The sequence below is a fragment of the Plectropomus leopardus genome, chromosome 3 (genome assembly GCF_026936395.1).
Source record: "Plectropomus leopardus strain MGB_pleo_1.0 chromosome 3, ASM2693639v1, whole genome shotgun sequence".
In the NCBI taxonomy this organism is placed as follows: Eukaryota; Metazoa; Chordata; class Actinopteri; order Perciformes; family Serranidae; genus Plectropomus; species Plectropomus leopardus.
This window is the reverse complement of record NC_142178.1, coordinates 3,197,187-3,217,611: the sequence shown is the minus strand read 5'-3', so window position 1 is coordinate 3,217,611 and position 20,425 is coordinate 3,197,187. Positions and strand designations below refer to the sequence as shown.

General features: G+C 37.9%; 2 protein-coding genes across 2 annotated transcripts; one reads left to right on the top strand and one right to left on the bottom strand.

Annotated features, from left to right (window-relative positions):
• The first annotated feature begins 3,104 nt into the window (after positions 1-3,104).
• On the top strand, positions 3,105-9,914 carry c3h17orf67 (chromosome 3 C17orf67 homolog). The gene is made up of 4 exons (XM_042485964.2): positions 3,105-3,256; positions 6,312-6,412; positions 7,807-7,928; positions 9,676-9,914. Exons 1-3 carry the CDS (start codon positions 3,202-3,204, stop codon positions 7,921-7,923), a joined length of 273 nt encoding a protein of 90 aa, XP_042341898.1. The 5' UTR covers positions 3,105-3,201; the 3' UTR covers positions 7,924-7,928; positions 9,676-9,914.
• Positions 9,915-14,633: 4,719 nt separating this feature from the next.
• cbx8b (chromobox homolog 8b) lies at positions 14,634-19,373 on the bottom strand. The gene is made up of 5 exons (XM_042484987.2): positions 19,187-19,373; positions 19,025-19,068; positions 18,735-18,800; positions 18,524-18,590; positions 14,634-16,860 (listed from the first exon to the last, which is right to left on the bottom strand). Exons 1-5 carry the CDS (start codon positions 19,253-19,255, stop codon positions 15,991-15,993), a joined length of 1,116 nt encoding a protein of 371 aa, XP_042340921.1. The 5' UTR covers positions 19,256-19,373; the 3' UTR covers positions 14,634-15,990.
• Positions 19,374-20,425: the final 1,052 nt, after the last annotated feature.

The following is a 20,425-nucleotide window of genomic DNA, read 5'->3' as shown; positions in this document are numbered from 1 at the left end:
ATGACAGTTGATTTCTGCTGTCAAGACTCCAGAGAGAGAGAGAGAGAGATGTTATATGTACAACTTTATGCATGATGTTGACTTATGATGGATTTTAATATAATGTGTTTTGATGTAGAGATGAATTTTGATATAAAGAATCTTGATGTAATGTTTTTATCAGTTGAGATATGTTTGATGTTTTGTACTATGGTCTGGACATCACTGTTTTTCTTTTTCTATGTGTTTTCAATGTAATTTATTTAACCCTCTGTGGCACTGTGTTGCCTTCAGGTAACACACCCATTTTTGGCCTTTTAAACTCATACAATACATCCTCAATTGATAAATTGTTTACATTAAGTGTGCTGAAATATACTTACATTCTTTCAGTGGGCTGTTCCATAGTGGTACCATGTTGTCTGATGGTAACATTCAGACAAACAAACTCATGAAAATAGTGAATTTTTAATGTTTTCCAGTTTCAAATTGCATTTTAAAGTTAAAGGTTTCTGTTGATTGATTGCTTGATTGATTTAAGTTTGTTTTGAACAAAAAAAGTAAAAGAAAAAAAAGAATGCAACAACAAATAATAAAAAGTGATCCATGTTCAAACAGGAGTGGGAAGAAGTCGAAATTTATCTAATCCCACTCCTTCTCCTATACTAATGATTTACAAATCTATCATGTCTATCCTGCTTCCCCAAAATTGCTAACACTAATAGTAATATTAATCATCATCATAATAATAGCAATATAAATAATCACAAAACAAAACAACAGTAACAACAACAACAATAATAATAACAATGATTGTACAAATGTACACCTACTGTATATACATGTACATCAATAAAAAAGCACAATGAAAAAATGACAAAACAATAACAAAACAATAACAAACATAACGATCGGAATAGGACCAGCTAATAATGTACATAAATAAATAGAAAAATATATAAACAGAAAAATAAAAAATAAGTAAGAGTATCTTGTGAACTAGTGACTGTCACACCCCAATTTCATCCCTGTGTCCCGTGAAAACATATTCTTTATATTTTGCTGTTTTATGTTTGGACATTTTTTTAACTCCTCACCCATACCATTCCACAGTCTGACCCCACAGAATGAAATGCAAAATCTTTTTCTGTTTGTGCGCATTCTGTTGATTTTGAAGTTATGTTTCCCTCTTAATTGATAACTCCCCTCTCTATCCCTAAACATTTTTGTATCTTTTGTGGTAGAAGGTTATTTTTAGCTTTGTACATAATTTTTGCTGTTTGGAATTTCACTATGTTGGTAAGTTTTAATAATTTTGACTGCAAGAAGAGTGAGTGACTATGATCCAGATAACCAACATTATTAATAACCCGCATTGCCCTGTTTTGAAGAATAGTCAGTGAATTGACTGAACTCATGTAGTTATTGACCCAGATCTCTACACAGTAATTGAAATATGGTAAGACAATGGAACAGTATAGGATGCGGAGTGATTTATTATCCAGAACATGTTTTGATTTGTTTAAAACTGAAATGCTTCTTGGTAGCTTGGTCTGTATATGTTTGATGTGTGTTCTCCAACTGATTTTCTTGTCTATTATTACCCCAAGAAATTTATTTTCCTTAACCCTTTCTGTCTGCACCCCATCTATCTGTATTTGTACCTGTACATTAATTCTGCAGTTACCAAATAACATTTTGTTTTTATTTAAGTTTAGTGATAATTTATTTGTGTCAAACCATATTTTCAGTAGCTTCTTTAAATCCTCATCAGAACAGAAAATATTCATGTCATCAGCAAACAACACCAATTTCAATACCTGTGACACCCTACAAATATAATTAATATACATAATAAATAGTTTAGGGCCCAACACTGACCCTGGGGGGACACCACAAACAATGTCCAAATATCTTGAATGTTTTCCATACTACAGTACAGTACTTTATTAAATTTTTAAAAATTTAAACAATAACCCTATGTCTATGATGACGGCAGTGCATGTAGATGCAGCAGCCAGCAGCTCTTCAAATTCTTGTTACTTTTTGCTATATTTTTCTATTTTTTCAACTCTGTGGCCCCTTCAGCTGAAGCCCAACTTTTTTATGATAGAGAAGCACTTGTCAACTTCGGGAAAAGTTGTGTGGGGTTTGGACTGAATGCACCATTCTCATCCCCACTAAAGGCAGCAGCCAGTCAAACCAGAGGGGAGAAACGAAACCAATCAGGGCGAGGCTAAACAGACTTAGAGCAAGAGCTTCCTCTCTACCAAGCCTTCTTCTGGCCAATGTCAAGTTTCAGGAGAATGAAGTGGATGAGATGTGATTGAGGCTCACTCAGCAACGGGATCTCAGAGACTGCTCTGCACACATCTTCACAGAGACATGGTTAACCCCGAACATCCCGTGTCATGCTTATGCACTGGATGGGTGGACCTTGTTCAGAGCCGTAAGGACACAAGACTCTGATGTAAATTCAAAAAATGCACTGCAGGAATTGAATGATGCCATCAGCAGCAACATACCCGAGCAACCGCATGGAATCTAACTGCTGATTTTAATCAACTCATCCTTAAACTCCAAAGAAGTAGCAGGATCAAGGACAAATGTAATTTCATTTTATAAACTGACAAATAAGCCTACCTTCTATCTTCTTTTTTCATTCTTAACATTATGCACGCACACACTCACACACACACACACACACACACACACACACACTCACACACACACACATACACACACACACACACACACACACACACACACACACACACACACTATTGTCTTGAAAAAACTTGTGTGGCAGGGAGTAAGTGTGCAGGGCAGGCTTGACCTTTTTCCTCAAAAGAGCCTCTGAAGCCTCGCCTGTCTGTGTGTGACTGTCTGCAGTGCCATCTAGTGGAGAGTCTCCCTCCTGCCTCATCACACCTCACGCAGGACTTGCTCTGAAGTGTTCTTCCACAGTAATTTAGCAGCTCTTTGGTTTTAATATGTGGAGATGTGTACTATATTTCTTTGTAAGCACACGTATCATCACTAATAGTTACCTTAAAAAAGGTTCCCCAGTAACATGAGCAGGTATGTGACAATTAATGGATGACGTGTAGGGGGAGAAGGAGGAGAAGGAGGAGAAGGAGGAGAATTTCCCCTTTCACCCCCTCTGGACTGTGGTCAGGACCTCAGAGCAGTAAAGGCTCACGCAAGAGAAAGGTGAAGAAGATGAAGAAGCTGGTGGTGTTTTTGCTGTGCCTGGTCCTGCTGGCCATCTACACAGGTAGGAAACTCGAGTTCAGGAGCCTGTCAGAGTGAAGTATGGGGTGTAATTTCAGTCAAAAGAGGAACTTCTCCTTCTTCTCCTGCAGACTGAATTTACAGCAGCAAGTGAGTTGTTTGAGGTCAGTTAGCTCTTGGAAACCTGAGCAGATTGGTTTGATCTCTTTCAAAAATATGTGGGGAGGGCAACAAGCAACTCATCAAGCTACGGCTCAAAAATTAGAGAAAAAAGTTTTTAAAAAGTGCAAAAAAAAAACCTACAAGAAAATGTAGTGAAAATAAGCAAACAAACAAAAAAGACAAAAATAAATATATATTTATTTGATAGATTTTATTTTTATTTTTTTGGCAGCATACCTTTTAATATAATATAATTACTATAATTATAAACATAATAATTAGTTATAATTTGTGGACATTTTCTACTTTTTGAAATAATTTTTGAATAGTCCTCCCCTCTTTTCAAAAAGTATGTTTTAGGTAATTTTTAGATAATTAGGTACCACTCATTTTTTAATGCGGCCATTACCTTTTTTCACCTATGTTTTTTTTTTTAAAGAAAACCAAACTCATTTGCTCAGGGTGCAAAGGAGCTTGTAGAAGGCATCTGAATAGGGGTTAAAAAAAAGTTAAGATTGCACAGAATAACAATGATCTCATTTCAAAAAGTCTTGCATGATATCAGTGCATCTTTCTTGTGTTGCATGACTATATTTGGATGCTGGTTCAAGAAGGGGGAATAATGTTTCAAAATATTTGGGGGTTTTTTGCACAAGTGCATTTGCATGTTGATTTTATTTCAGTGTGCATTCTTAGAAAAAAAATTGCACAAATTTTCACAAATATCATTTTTACTAAAAACAGTCTTTCTTTATGAGACAGCTGCAGAATGTTTTGCCACGTATCTGTGAGCAGCAGCAGCAGATCTGGCCCTGTGTTGATTCACAGCAGCTCCTCTGACAGCAGAGGAGCAGAGAGCCAGCCTGGCTGCCTGGTTGCCTGCTGGGGTCACGTGCTGCATGGGCCCGATTCCCCGGGGAGCAAGGACGATGAATGGGCACTTTGTTACCTTCCACCAAATACCCTGCCTCCCTATACAGGCCTGTGTTAGAGAGAGGGAGACAGAGAGCCCTCACTCTGCACAGGCCAGTGTTTGTGTGTGTGTGTGTGTGTGTGTGTGTGTGTGTGTGTGTGTGTGTGTGTGTGTGTGTGTGTGTGTGTGTGTGTTGGAGCAGTTCCCTTGAGGCTTGCTTTGGGGTGTAAACAGCCTCACATGGACTAGCTAAACAGTTCAGGTCAGCCACAGCTCACCAGCCACAGCAGATAGTTGGTGAGAGGTTTATTCATAGCTCTGAACACAGCGTTCAGTGAGAGGAATGTTCTCCTGATGAGCCAGTTCCACCAAGCAAACAGCTGTATACTCATACACTGTAAAATCTGATAAGTTGATCTTACCTCAAAACAAAATCTAGGAAACCTAGATTACCTTGAAAAAGGTTATTAAGTAGGCTATAACTACTCTTACAATATGTTTACTTTATATTATTATTATTATTATTATTATTATTATTATTATTATTATTATTATTATTATTATTATTATTTGTAAGGCTCACCTCAAATGTTGTATTTACATCATTTTGTTGAGTCAATTTAAAAATGACAAGTGAAATTAACTTGTTTTTTTTCTAAGTGATAGCAGCTGAATCAAACCAAGATAGTCTGACTCAACCCTTTAACACCTGGACTGACATCAGTTTTCATGTGCCACACTCAGACGCCTTTGACAAGCATTTAAACCTCTGAAACCGGAGAAAATTGGTTTAAATTCTTTCTAAAACTTGAAAAACATAATGAGCAACTTGGCAAGACATGTCCCAAAAACTGCAAAAAAGTTAGTAACAAGTGACTAAGAAATGATCTAAAAATTAGCTGAAGCAGATGATGAGTTATTTTTTTTAAAAAAATGAACAAAAAATGTCTGGAAAACTATATTTGAAAATTATATTTAGAAATTTATACATATTTATAATTATATATTAACAATGTGTTATACACACACACACATGCATGCACGCACACACATTTTTTTTTCATTTTTGGTGCTTATTTTCAAGTAATTTTCTTGTAACTTTTTACTATTTTCTTGCTAATTTTTTGTTGTCACCCTCTTTCCATGTTTAATAAATAACAAATAAAAAAAATCCAGCCAGTTTGTTCAGGTTTCAAAGGGTTAACTCAACAGTTGTCTTGACTCGGTAATATTTAGAAAACTGATCGTGCTTGATAAATAATGTAAGCACAACAAAAAGTTCTGAGTTTGCAGGATTATTTGAACAAAATGCCATTCTGAGCATCTCAAGACAAGACCAGCGTTTGTACATAACAAACAAAATTATTCAATCAAAGCAAATCCATGTTTAAGCCACATAAAAATATTTAAAAACAAAACACAAGAATTCAGATTAAATCTGTACCTCTGACTTTACTTAAGATTTCAACAGGACTTCATGTAATGCCATTTTATTACTAATATTAACAGTCAAATAAACTTCAGCCAACTTGTAAAAGACATAAAACTGTTTAGTTAAGTCTGACTAACTTGGTTTACTTATAACCTACAAAGAACAAGTTTATGCACTTCACATTTTTAAGATGCAACAAGCTCACAAAATTAAGTAAATGCAACTAAAATATACTATGCGTAAACTTAACAATTAGATATATAATGAACATAAATCAGATCTGACAGTTTTATTTACTTACCTTTATCAAGGCAGTCGTTTTGACTTACTTATAAAAGTAAGATCAACTGGTGAATTTACAGTGTAGAAAAAAATCAATTACTCACGCAGAGGTTAAATGAGAGCAGACAGTCTCACACACAATCAAAATTACTATCTTATTCTTTCATCCCCTTTAGTATCAACTTTATGTAATCTTTTCTTTCCCAGCAGCAGCAGCAGAACTGGATGTGCGCATCACATGACCACATGACATAAAAGTAAACATTTGATCTCCTTGCAGTCAGACTCTTATCTCTCTCTGTCCCTCAGATGCCAACCCTATCATCAAGGAGAGCTTTGCTAAGCAGCTGCTCCGCAGTAAGAGGCAGGAGCGGCCCATGAAGCCCGGCCACCCTGATGAGCCAATGAGGGTAAGGTTCATCAGAGCAAAGAGCACAGATACATCAGGAGGAGGCTGACTTGATTATTGGCTATTGATTGTACTGAATTCTATCACTTTGTGGCTGTAATGTAGCAGATAATCCAAAAAAATGAAAGTATTAACATAAAATTGAAATGTCATCATATATATTGAATGCTTCTAAAATAGATATTAAGGGACTAAGTTCATGCATATAGCATACATTTTGACATAGGTAGAAAAAAATCTACTTTGCATGTAGTATATTGAAAATAATTATTTTGTGTTTGTTTTTTTAAAAACAGTGGCATCATGACAAAAACCTAAAGGGTTAAAATTATAGAAATGAATGAATATTTGTTATTTATTATGAGGACTGATTTGGGTTTTGAAAAATAAACCCAATGAAAGTAGAAAATAATATTAATGTATAATTTTTTTCAAAGCTTGATTTTGAAGAGCACATTTTGTGCGCAGAGCGAGTGTGTGTGATATTAAAGGACTAACAAGTCATTATTTGTCTTTTACATGCCACAGTCATAGAAAATATTCACCCCAAATTTTCATAATTCAAGCCCCTAAGCATTTCAAAAAAATATTACAAGTGTATCTTAATACAATCTATGTCCAAATCAGCTAATATAAGACACTTTCAGTCTGTGTCACTGTGTCATTTGTTTGACAGTAATCTAAGTGCAGCAGCAGTATCTATACAGTAATCTGTCATCGTGTGTGTGTGTGTATTATCACGCTCTGAAGGAATCTCTGCATCAGTGCACAGGTCCAAACGTGTCCCCGTTTAGCTCCACTCATCTCTGTCATTTCACTCTGAGCTGTTTATTGAGCTGCTGCGCAAAACTGAAAGCAGAGGATTAAAAAGATCTGAGTCAGCGCTGATTCCCCTCTGAAACAAGCACTTTCATTTGTGCAAATGTGAGCAAAACAGACAGCTATCAGCTTTCTTGTTTCTTTAATAGTCGGCTGCTCGTACCTTGACCTCCTTCTTCTTTTTTTAACTTTAATGTTTATTGTGTTTTAGTTTGAATACACAACCACAAGTTTTATTCATATTAACTCATGACTTTCTTTTCATGAACAGAGAGAAAGAAAAACAAAACAAGCACAAAAAGGAAAAGCAGAACAGTCATGGTTACAGATGTCTATTTTCAAAGAAGGGCGTACATATATATTCAGTCTCTTGAAGTTTCTACATCTGATAGTCCAGAAGTTTTTCCCCATTGCGTCGAAGACATCTCCTCCGTTTGCTATGAAAGGTCATTTTTTTCCTGGGATAAATCTCTTTTATCATTTCTATCTACATGTGTTTGGATTTGTAGTGTTGTGTTGTGATTTACACATATTAAGCCACTCTTCTGTTGTAATTTTATCTTACCCCCCCCCCAGGAGCACCTGCTCCACATGCAGGCTCTGGATCAGAGGGCCCAGGAGATTAACATGGAGAACTGGCTGAACCCTCACTGCTACCCCCGCTGTGACAGGAACTACGGATACCCCGTTTGATCTTGGTGATGACAACAACTTTCAGACATCACTTCAAACCCCAAAATGCACTCTGTACATGAAAGTAACACTATGCAGATACACAGCAACATCATCATCATCTGAGTTCATCAGCTCAGATTTTACTAATAAAACACTAACATACAGCATAATCCATTTTACACACTAACAAACATTTGGAGATTCCTGGTTCAAGGCTGCGATAGAGTCACCTTATTCATCTACAAGTGATTTTTTTTTAAAATTTCCTTTTTTCTTTTTATGCAAACTGAATGACTTATTTCTGTGTCGGCATTTTGCATCAGCTTAGGGTGTTAATTTCTCTTCCTGTTTTTTTGTGATTTTATCTTGACTGTTTGGCTCAAAAGGAAACCTCAGAAAGCTGACAGTTTCCAAGTTAAGCTCATGTCATTTACCTTAAACATGGCCACTTATCATACTTTATATCGTTTCAAAATAAAACTGGTTTCAAATAAACTGTATTTCACTGGAAACAGACATTGTAGACCCTTGGTCCTCCCCCAGGGGGTCCTCAGACTTACTGCAGGAGGAACCACCAAATTATATTTTCATAATGATTTGAAAGTTTTTTTTCTTTTGAAAAAAAAAGTCTAAAAATGCACTTTTTGTATTTCTATTTTGTCTTTGCAGTAACATACATTTGTGAAAGTAGAGTTTCCTACCTCACATACTTTAAAGCAAATACATGGTGCCTGGTTTAACCCTTTGAGACATGAGAAATGTAACTCTATTTCTATGAAGAAAACAGGGAGAAGTTACAACTTAAGAGTTGCGGGGAAATTACCTGAAATGTAGAATAAATAAATAAAATACAAAAGAAAAATAATTTTAAAAATAGAAAAGAAAATAGTAAAATACAGACAAAGAACAGATATATAGATTTTTTTAAGTTAATAACAATTATAATAAGAAAACTTTTATCTACATTTTTCTGAACATTTTTTTAGCTAAGGGGTTCTTGGCCTGAAAAATATTGAAGTATTCTTTTGTAGACATTTAATTTAAAGGGGTTTGGAATAGAGCAACATCAGCTTGTCACCAAAATAACATCAACACATGTCTACGCTTTCTGTTGGCAGAACAGATATCTAAAAAGCGAAGCAGTGCCCCAAAGGTTGTTTCATATGGTTTCTGCTGATTCTGAGAAGAGGTCAACCGATATTGTTTTTTCAGGGCTGATACCAATTATTAGTTCTTAATGAGACAAATAACCAATATTTGGAACCGATATGTCTTTACGATAACAATGAAAATATTTCTGTTAATATTTGAAATTTGGAATATAACAAACTCCAGCACAAAACTTGTTTAAATGCCTTTAGCAAATGTTTAATATAAATACTGAAACGTTCAACATCATATACAGCAAGTTCCCAACAACTTCTTAAAATAAAGATAAGTGAAAATTTAAATAAAAAGTGAAGAAATTAAAGTAGCTCCTCGAGGTTTTAAAAAGTAAAAGTTCCTGCAATGCTAACACTTTCTTTGCATATACTGCAGGCTGCCTTCCCTGGTGTTGTTTGAGGTTATTAGGCACACTTTTTTATTAATTCATTTGATTGTCATCATTAAAATAAAATGCAGATGGAGATAATCGTCAAAATGGCAAATATCGGCTCTGATAATCGGCCAGGCTGATAATCTGTCGACCCCTAATTCTGAGTGCTGCTGAAATGCCTGTAAGACTGTTTAACTTCACTGAAGATTTGCTCTGAACCTTTTTCTCCTCAGGACCAGAAGTGATGACATGGACTCAAGAATGAAAATTCTGGAGAAATGAAACCATGAAAGATTCTCTCTCTCTCTCTCTCGCTCTCTCTCTCTGTTTCTGTGTTATATCTGAGTAGTTGACTGTTATCAGTAGTTCCTACATTTATTTTCTCAGTTGTGTATCATTGAGCATCACAGACTAAAATGTATTAATCGGGAATACAACCACAAATAAATCAAAAAGCATGCGTCTATACTGACCAATACTGGTTGTGTTGTTATTATTCTGATTATTAACCCTTTGAAACCTGGAACGACATCAGATTTCTTGTGCTGCATTCAGACCCATCACAGTCATTGAAGACTTTGAAACCTGACATTTGGGTTTGATTGCTTTTGAAAATATGGCTAAAAAAAGGGGAATAGGCAACTTTGCGAGAGATGTCCTGCAAATTGCAAAACTTAAAAAAAAATAAAAAGACCTGGAAATTAGTTATAAAGCAGAGAAAGAGAGAATTATTAGAAGATAATAAAAAAATAGGGACAATGTCCAGAAAATTAAATAATCATAATCAACATTTTATCTTTGTATTTATTATTTTGTATTAGATTTTTTTTTTCTCGTGTTGTTTTTTAACTGTTTTTTTTTTCTTTTTAAAAAAAAATCAAGTAATTTTCTTGTAGCTTGAGACTTGTTATGGTTCCCTGAGTTTTTAAAAGAAATCAAGATAATTTGCTTTGGTTTTAAAGGGTTATTATGATATGAGAGGATGAGGAGAAGTGAGGCTGAAGGCTGCAGATCTTAGATCCAGCCCACCTTTGGTCCCTCATGGACAGAGCCATGCAGCTCTAGACAGAGACAGAATGGATTTACAGCATATGATTTACCACAATTGAAAATAATCTGATTGGTCTTTAATGGTTAAATTTAACAATATATTTCTGACCTGCTCACTGACTATTCCCCCATCAGACCTCTCAGGTGTTCAGACAGCAGCTTCCTGGTTGTATTCAGAATAAATCAGGAGCTGGTGAAGGTGTTGGGGGAGACCGGAGATGGCTGTTTCACTTTTTGACCCAGCACCTTTAACTCAATGAATTTCAGTAAAAGTACCCTCATTTCTCAACTACAAATAGCATTTTTTAAACTTCTACAAAAATATCACAGAATTCATTATTTGATGTCAAATGCAAAGAGTTCCATTGTTACAGCAAGTACTGGGGTAAGTTATGACCACAAGTGAGTGAAGAATTCAAAATCAAACAATGATTTTAAAAATATATGGAAGAAAAGTCATAAATACACTAATAACCTATTTCTAGGTCTAAGTGGCCAACCTGTACCTGCCAGACGCTCAGTGCCTCACATGGGGTGAGTCCAAAATACAGCAGCTGTGTTGATCTTCTGACGTTTTCTGTTTATTTTAGTTTACTTTTTGCATCTTCTCAGTGTCACATGGCAGATATAGAGTGTTCTTTGAGGCCAGACCTGACTGTATTTCCCTGCCTCAAGCACACCCCTATCAGTTTTTTTCCCACCAAATCTCCCTGCATGCTGCGAAACGGAATAAGATAGAGGAAATGTGTTTAGATGTCATCTGGGTTAGTTACTCTTTAAAAAGGTGTTACAGTCACGGTTAAGCTCGCTAAAGCAGCATGGTGGTTTGAAATAATCAGTGATGAAATGCTTTACATTTTACTCAAGACACTTAACTCTTTCACAAGTTACAAGTTACAGATGATGTAAAAAGTTAGTTTAGTCAGCTGGACCACAGTGCAGGCAGAGGCATGGGTTGCAACAAGAAATTATTTTTTATTATTATTTAATTGGTCTCTGAGTTTCTGGAGGGGGACAGGGGCTTGGTTAAGGACTCTGGGTCCTTGAAAAGTCCGGAGTCGTCGGAGTAAGGGTTTCCTTCCAGGACTGTGCTCAGGTGAGGTTTTCAGGAGGACGGAGGATTGTGGAGCTGAGGTGACCTGGTGACAGGACTCCAAGGATCTACACACAGGGAAAACTGATTAGAACTAAACCAACAAAACAGGAGCATAAGAGCAAAAGGAGAGGCTGACTGTGTAGCACTGGTGAGTAACAGACAATGTGGAGGAGAGAGACGGAATGAGCTGCTCCTTTAATCTTGCAGCAGTGGAGGTGGACTGATTGTATGATCAGCAGGTGAGTGATGACCTGCAGGTGTGTGGATAGTCAGTGGGCCAAACTCCAAACTCCACGACTTTACCTGGCTCCAGACACACACACACACACACACACACACTGATGGGGGGCAATGGACAGACACATGAGGGAGAGGGAAAAAAACGGATATAAAAGATGAGGGAAAAACAGAGTCCTAATAATCCTGATTTCAGCAGTATCAGTACTAATCCAAATAACGACTTGGTTAAAAAACAAACAATCAAACAAAACAACATCAAAATAAAACCCTTTCAAACATAAAAATCAGTATTTTGGCTGTAAAATCTGCACACTTTTTTACAACAACTATGAAATGTCACATGCACACTCAGGGAGGAAGGGGTCAAAATACACACATTACATGCCTTATAGATCAGCCCCTTTTGGATGAAAGTGGTGTTATTATAACCATCCCCAGTCTCCCCTGTGATGTAAGAGGATGAGGAGAGGTGAGGCTGAAGGCTGCAGATCTTAGATTCAGCCAAGCTCTGGTCCCTCGGGGACAGAGCCATGCAGCTCCTGGTTATAGACAGAAAGAGAATTAATTTTTAGCATCTGACCACAGTTTAAAATCATGCCATCATGCCAAAAACCTCCAAATCTCTGAGCAGATAGGTTTACTTTCTTTTGAAAACATGGGGAAAAGGACAATGACCAAGTGCAGAAAATTAGAAAATTATTTTCCAAAATGCTAGTGAAAAACTGCTGTTAAAAATGCTTTTAATTTTTCAGTTTTCAATCATCATATTTATATATTTGAAATGATTTTTTTTTTTTTTTACAAAATCATCATCATTAATATAATAATAGGCAATTGTAGGTAATTTACTTTTTTTTTTTTAGTTAGCTAGTTAGTTTTTTACTTTTTGCATTTTTTGGCTGATTTTTGGGCTTCTTAAGTCGCCCATTGCCTTCCCTCATGCTTTGGAAAGAAATTAGGCCACTTTGTTCAGGTTCAACTTAACAGTATATTTCTGACCTGCTCACTGACTATACCCCATCAGACCTCTTAGACTTTGGGACAGTGGCTTTCAGCTTGTTCCCAGAATACATCAGGAGCTGGTAAAGGTGTTAGTAACTGCTGGCCTGCCCTCTGAACGCTTTGCGTAACGAGCTGCGCGCTGTGAGCTCTGCACAGGCTGCATTTACAGCTCAGCTAAACCTTTCTGTTTTCTCATGCCTCATTGCTCCAGTGTTTTGTGGTCGTGCGTGTGCATGTGTAAACCGGCTGTTGTCTCAGACCTGAGTGACCAGTAGTGTGAGTGTGGGTATTACGGGTTGTATCCATAGTTATTTTCAGTGTTGCGCCATTGCATGGAATATAGCTACTTTGTGTTCTTTTCATGATTCTTTCTTCTTTTTAAAAACTGTTACAAACATGTTAAATAAAGCCGCCTCGCCTTGCGTCACATCTAAATCTGTAATTAATGACGCAATGCGTTCTGACAGCGAGGGGTGATTATTGATACAAATATAATCAACTAATAAACAATGTTGTATTAAGATAGATCAAATTACAAAGCAATGTATTAAGTAATTAAAATGAATTCCACCTTTACCAAATGAAACATTTGGGATAAACACATCGTTATAATTAAACGATATATTCTCAAAAATTACAAATAAATATTTGTTATTCTGAGAAGGGCCACGTTGTGCATAGGGAGTACTTTTAATTTTGGTACTTTAGTTTTTGGTTGTTTTTTTTTACTTTAATTGAAGTAAATATTCGAATGCAGGACTTTTACTTGTAACAGAGTATTTCTGACCTATAGTTTTGCTACTTTTACTTTAAATCTTGAATGTTTCTTCCACCACTGACAGGATCAGTTATCATAAGCACAGTAAACTACTTCGGTATATTATTTGGAACCAGCGAAATTAAGGTAGGCCTATGTTGTATCGAGGCTTGCAGGTGGACCTGATGCGTCATGCACAGACAGGGCGGTGTCGTGCCTGCAAAGCTCAGTAAAAAGTAGGTCCGTCGGTCCGCGCACTCGGGAGGAAGAGGCCTAGGAGGAGCTGCTCGAAAAAAACAAACAATTAAGAGAAGAAAAATATGTATTTCAAATGGGCATACTATCCATCTGCAAAGTCTATAAATGATGTGGTGTGTGGTATTAGTTTATATATTATCCCTATAAGAAATTTAAAAAATGCCGCGTACTCTGAAATAATAGAAAAATACAAAAAAAAAAAAAAAACTTAATATAATGAATAAAAGACAATTCCTTCAAAAAAATGTAACAGTCGGGGCCTGTGAGAAAGAAGAGCTGCATCTCTTTTCAAGTGGCCTATAAAAACGCACCTATGACGCACGGCGCAAACGTGAACATCAAATCCTCACAGCTGCTCTGTGCGCACAGACTGCTGTTTGGGGAGAAGCCCATTTTCTGCAAAGCTCACTCTGAGCAGACTGACTGCAGGCCTGCTGCAGCAGCTCTGGATCAGCTTCAGGTTATGGGTTTTCGCCCGCGCCTGAGGCCTTTACCTCCAGCTCAGTGCGCGCGAGTGACCCTTTCTTCAGCTTTAAAAAGCGCATTTTTTTTCAAAGATTTCCAAATTACCTGTCTAAGTCCATTAAAACATATAGTAATATAAGAAAGAATTAAATAAGCCTAATAATTTAGGTGGTGGCCTAAAAGCCTACTTGCGTATTCATAGTTGCCAAATCTATTATTGTGAGTTTACGCGTTGCTTTTTCGCATGATTTCAGACGTGAAGGGCCGACGGCGCTAAAAATAAAAAAGAAAATTTAAAAAACTGACAGTAACACACAACAAAATGAGAAAATTCAAAGGATTTATTGGAAAGCGTCTAAAAAGCAATTTGACACCGACTCTGTAATTATCGTCTTACATTAAAGCTTTATGAACATTTTCTATGAAAAATGTAAAATATACCATGTTAATGGAAAACTGTAGTTATACACACGTCGTGAAAACGGTCCGCTTTGAATTTATTCTTTTATGTTACAGTTAGAAATGTTAGACATCACAAACTCCGAGACGGACTCGGACTTTGAATACAACAGAAGCAGATTATTTCTTAATACTTTTGAATTCAAAGTGCTTGAGTACATTTTTTAAATATCAACCCTGTTATATTAAACAGGGTACACTGTAAATTCTGAAAAGCAGATTTTAACTTTAAAAAACCTAGGAAACCAACTGCTTTGAAAAATAAAATATTAATCTTAATTTATGTTTACTTCATATCTAATTGTTAAGTTCACATAAAAGTACTTATATTTGCTCGATTTTTTAAAAAGTTGTTGTGACCTCAAATACCAAGTTTAATTAATCTTTCTACCTTTTAACAACTTCAGTAAACCAAGTTTACTGTGCTATATAGCTGTATTCTGCTGGTTGCAAACTAATCAGTGTTACCTGTATTTTCTTAAATATGTTAAGAAAACAGAACTGGAGGATCTCCTGACTTCATCACTGGCAAAATTCTCTTTGTGATGAATGAGTTAAGTAGGACTAACTGAAGTTACTAACACTTACAAAGAACAAAAAAAAGTTCACTTGTCATTTTTAAGTTGCAAAAACGTCACAAAATTATGTAAATATAGTTAAATTTCAAGTAAACTTAACACTTGAATATAAAGTAAACAGAAATTAAAATCTGAAGTTGTATTTACTTTCCTTTTTCAAGGCAATCAGTTTCCAAGATCATTTTCAGTAATATCAACTTGTCAGATTTTACAGTGAGATTCAGTCTAATCAGTTCAAATTAGAAAAAAATATCCAATCCACAGACTGAATTTAATATCTAAGCCTCAGCTCACCTCTAAAACTTTGCTAGCATGAGCTCAGGCGGAAGATATGAGAGTGAGAAAAAAATACATTCTAGTTAGTTACAATTGCAAAATAGTAATATTCACAAGCTCTGTACATCAGCGGCTGCAAAGGAAACATGCAACTGTTAACCAGTGCAGGATGTGAAATGGACTTCATTTGATTTGGTCAATACATTAAACAGATGTCCCACTTTATACTATTTACACATATGCACATTATGTAATTTGATTTTAAACATTACATACAAAACCTGCTTGGCTTAATAATCACACGATGTCCTACGAGCATCTGAATGACTGATAAAGAAACAAAGTGTGGCAGAAAGACGTCAGTCAATCATCTTTTGTCTTTGAAGAAGCCTTTTGAAGTGCTGCTCTCCTTGATGGTGACGGTCAGGAAGTTGGTGGTCACGTCCGTCACCATGACCTTTTCCACGTCCCCGATAGACGGCCTCCATGTCACTTCGTCCAAGTCGTCGTCGAGCCTGGTCGGGGACGGCCTGTCCAAGAAGTACGGCTTTTCCATCTGTGGAAGCTCAGCGGGGCGACTCAGACTCTGGCTCAGTTTGGACTGGTGCTTGAAGTGCACAGGTGCCAGGTAGCTGGAGCTGTCCTTAGTCCTGTGTGTGTCCGTGTCTGTCCTGTGTGGGTGCAGGCCGCGCTCTGAGTACAGCTGTTTGTAGGAGCCTCCGCCGGAGATTCCCCGGCTGTGTGTGTGGTGGTGATGGTGGTGGTGGTGATGGTGGTGTTTGTGACTGTGACCATGGATCTCTGGGTGTCTGTGGGCCACTTTGACCAGCCTCATCTCTTGACCCCCCTGGAGCTTAGCCAGTTTGTGTTGGCTGTGGCTCATCTGTTCCTCCGCTCTCCTCTTGTAGGGCTCAGAGACAGCGGGGCCGCAGCTGCTGTCCTTGAAGCGGGGCTTAGGCTTGGGCCCTCTTTTTTTGGGTATGTGGATGAGGTCTTCTGGACTGCTTTGCTGGGGTGAAGGCTGCTGGTATTCACGGGGGCTCAGTTCTGGCTGTCGGATGCGTGCACTTTCACCGCGGTTGACTGTACTGGGTGGGAAGATGGTGGGAACAACAGCTCTCAGGCCCTCTCTGGCCCTGGGGGTGACAACTGGCTCTGGAGTTGGGTAGCTGATGTGCATCCCTCTGACTGCATCGCTCCTGAACTCATAAGACTTGGCTTTGACTTTAGCCTGAGCCTATTGGAAGGTAAGGAAAAGAAAGGGAAATTATTATCCAAATTCACGGTAATTTTATGGAAATTTGTTTTAAAAACTTTTCCGTAATTTGAAGCCCTGACCAAGACTGGTGTTTGGTCAAAACATGTTGGCTTTTTTAATGATTTAGACATTATAATTAAGGCTTTTTAATGTAATTCCTCCTCGTTTTTCACACTTTTGGAGTGCCTGGATTTCCCTCTCGCTTTATCCTGTTGTTTCCCATTTTCCATGAGCACCCAATTCAATTTCGTGACCTACATTTGATTGTAGTCTACAGAGCAACCAATAATCTTTCTTTGTTTTCCGGAATTGTTTAAACCCATAGCAAAAAAATGTTTTTCTAGCCCCACTTGACGGGCATTTTCAATCACATCACATTCAAACTCAATTTAAACATAATTTCAGCTAGCTGGCATACAAGAAGAGAGAGGGAACACAGGGAGAAAATGAACTTGATCAAAACGTCGTATATCGACACAAATGAGAGCTACGTTATGCTCACAGCTAACGAAAATACATTTGCTTTTATGTTACCTTACATGGAACGATGTCTTTACACCCAACAAAATTCCATGACTTTGCCAAAATTTTTATTTTTTATTAATACCATGGCTTTTCCAGGCCTGGAGAATATGACTGTGAAATCCCAAGACCTTCACTGTAAAGAGAAAGTAATTTTTTTAACCTTAAGCGGCATAGTGTCTGGGTGGCCATAACATTTTAAGTTGACTGAATTTGCAAAGACAAGTTGAGCTAATTCTGTAAAAAGAGACAACATGGGGTAATTCTGTAATGATTCAACATGTCTTCTTGATCTTGAAAATGCAAGGCAGCCAGGACACTGACATTAAGTTAAAACAAATGGTTTCTTTTTACAGTGGCTGGTTTTGACCATGGGAACCCTGTAAATGTATACAAAACATGCCGATTCCTTTCCACTTGTTTATTTCTTAGTTGACTTAACCGGCCTTTTCCACACCAGGCACTTTGACTTGTCATAGTAGGACAGCCATTTAAATATGGTTTCAAACAAGAACTAAAAAGCTACAGCATTAACAACAATTCCTGCCAGGACACAGATGTATAGTAAAATCCCGCTTATACACATTTTTAAGTCCTGTCAACGGAGATTGTGGTATTTAGTGCAAGATAAACTGTCGCTCATTAAGCAATTTTCACGCATCGTTGTGCTGAAAAGCTGAAACCTCTTGCTAATTGCATCACTGTAAATCAACTATATTATTCGCACAGGAAAGTGACATTTACGCGTGTGGATTTAATGACGGATATGGAAATAAAAATGAATTTTACATAATGATTTTAAGACGCTCAAACAGCAGGTTCTAAACCGGACTGGCTTTTTGGAAATGTATTTCAAACGCTCTTTAGCATGTCATCAGCTCCCCATTAGCGAAGTTGAATTCACTGAATATGCATAATTAGCATCATTAAAGAGCACTGAAAAACAATACGACCGAAAGTACACTGTTAGGAAACTATCATACACATAATATAACATTAGACAATGTTGTATGAAAATGAGACCATTAGGGGTGATGACACTGTCGCGTGAGGATGCAGTTTACACACACACACACACACACACACACACACACACACGAAACAACACAGCTAATTTTACCTTGAGCAGAAACGTCTTGGGTTTGGGTCCTCTCTTTTTGGGCCCGTACAGCTCCCTTTCACGCTCCCTGAGAGGCACACACAGTGACAGACACCCATTAAGAGTGTAACGGGAGCAAAGTGCACCGAGGACACCATATATTTCACGTTACTGGACGTTAACACTCACTAGCTCTGCCCATAAAGGCTAGCCCAGACATATTTAACGTTACCTCTGCTCGAAAGCGGCAAACAGGCGGGAGTCCAAGATATTCTCCTCCGGCTCCCAAGTGCTGTATCTGTGAATAACAGCATTATAGCGTTCAGTGAGAGTGAGGAAGCGAGCGCTGACACACACAGTGTGGAGATGGCCGTTAGCCTGCGAGCTAAAAAAAATCCCCATCGTGCTACAGCTCAGTTTTAATCCGGGGCTGTCTCGCTAGCTTCGGAAAGCTAACGACAGCCACAGACACCACCGCCGCGGCTCGATAACATACAAGACACACAATGTAGCAGGACTTACTTGGGAGACCAGCCCTTCCATTTCACTAGGTACTCAATGCGACCCTGCGTGCCATCAGAAACAAACAGAAATGACTTTATTAGCCTGCAGGGCAACACTAGTAAGAGTGCGCTGTTGGTGCATTCTATTCAACGCTGAGGGAGAAAAGGGGCACGCGCTTACCTTCCTTATCCTCCGTTTAATGATAGACTCGGCGGCGAACACCCTCTCCCCGACGGCAGACAGCTCCATGTTTACTACAGTGCTACCTACCGTTAGCTCGCTGGACGCTAACGCTAGCAGAGCAGATATTTTTCTCCAGTCCCAGCCACTCTGAATTCCCGACAGACCATAATACTCCCGAACAGAATGGACGTCAGCGCAGTTTTTTTTACTGCGTTGCTAAGGAACCGCAGTCGGTGGAACCTCTAGAAGAGCGGCCATTGGTGGAGCCGTTGCTACGTGCTCGGGTTGCTAAGTAAGGGGAGGAGCGTGCGCCTGTGTGAATTCTTTCGGGGGGTGGCTTTTTTTCCCCGCGCGGCGCGTGAATCATTTCGCGCAAGTTGTGGGAGATATTCAAAAATGCACGTGGTATCGAAAGTAGTCCGTGCGCGCGATAGTGTCGTCAAGCGAATAGAGCCAAGAGGAAATAACGGTATCGTCTGATTTATGGGAAAGTGCGAGAAACAGTGGAGACATCCCTCATTTTCAGCAATGTATCTAGCAGCTAATGCAGCCATATCGCTCGGCACTTTATTATAGGCATATTTGTCCATAAGCACAACGATACAATGTATCCACTGGTGACAAGTGTGCCCGCATTCATGGTGTTTGTCTTTGCTGTTTGGGGCAAAACAGAGGATCAATGCGCTGTTCTGTCAGACAAAATGTATATTCATATTATTTCATTAAAACACCTAATCTAACGTCGAAGGCAAAGTTATATTTGTCAAATTTGTTGCATATATTTAAGGCGCTTTGTAGATGAAAATATTTACGCAGTGGGTGTACATTTAAATCACCGCAGGGAAGTGGCTTAATTGAATTCACTTCGGGTGAAGTGACAGACAGTGGGATTTCTGTCACTGTCCATTTATGCAAGACGTTTCTTGACTTTGATTTATGAAATATTTGAAAAACAAAACAGAAATAATGAAAATGAAGCAAGCAGAGATCAGCTGATGAATATCTCTCAAAGGTCAGGATAGCTTTTCATGGAAAATTAGTCTGCGTTACGGCAAAGGTCGGAGCAGCGTTACCCGCCACCTCTTTCTCATTGACCATTTAATAAAACATAAGTAGGTAAATCTGAATCTGACACTGATTTTAGATCGGTATGTTTTCTTCTGGTTCTCAACCCCAAATGATCTGCATATGCAGAATTAATTTGTATAGGCCGCTTGTGGGCCTGTTTTTGGTCAT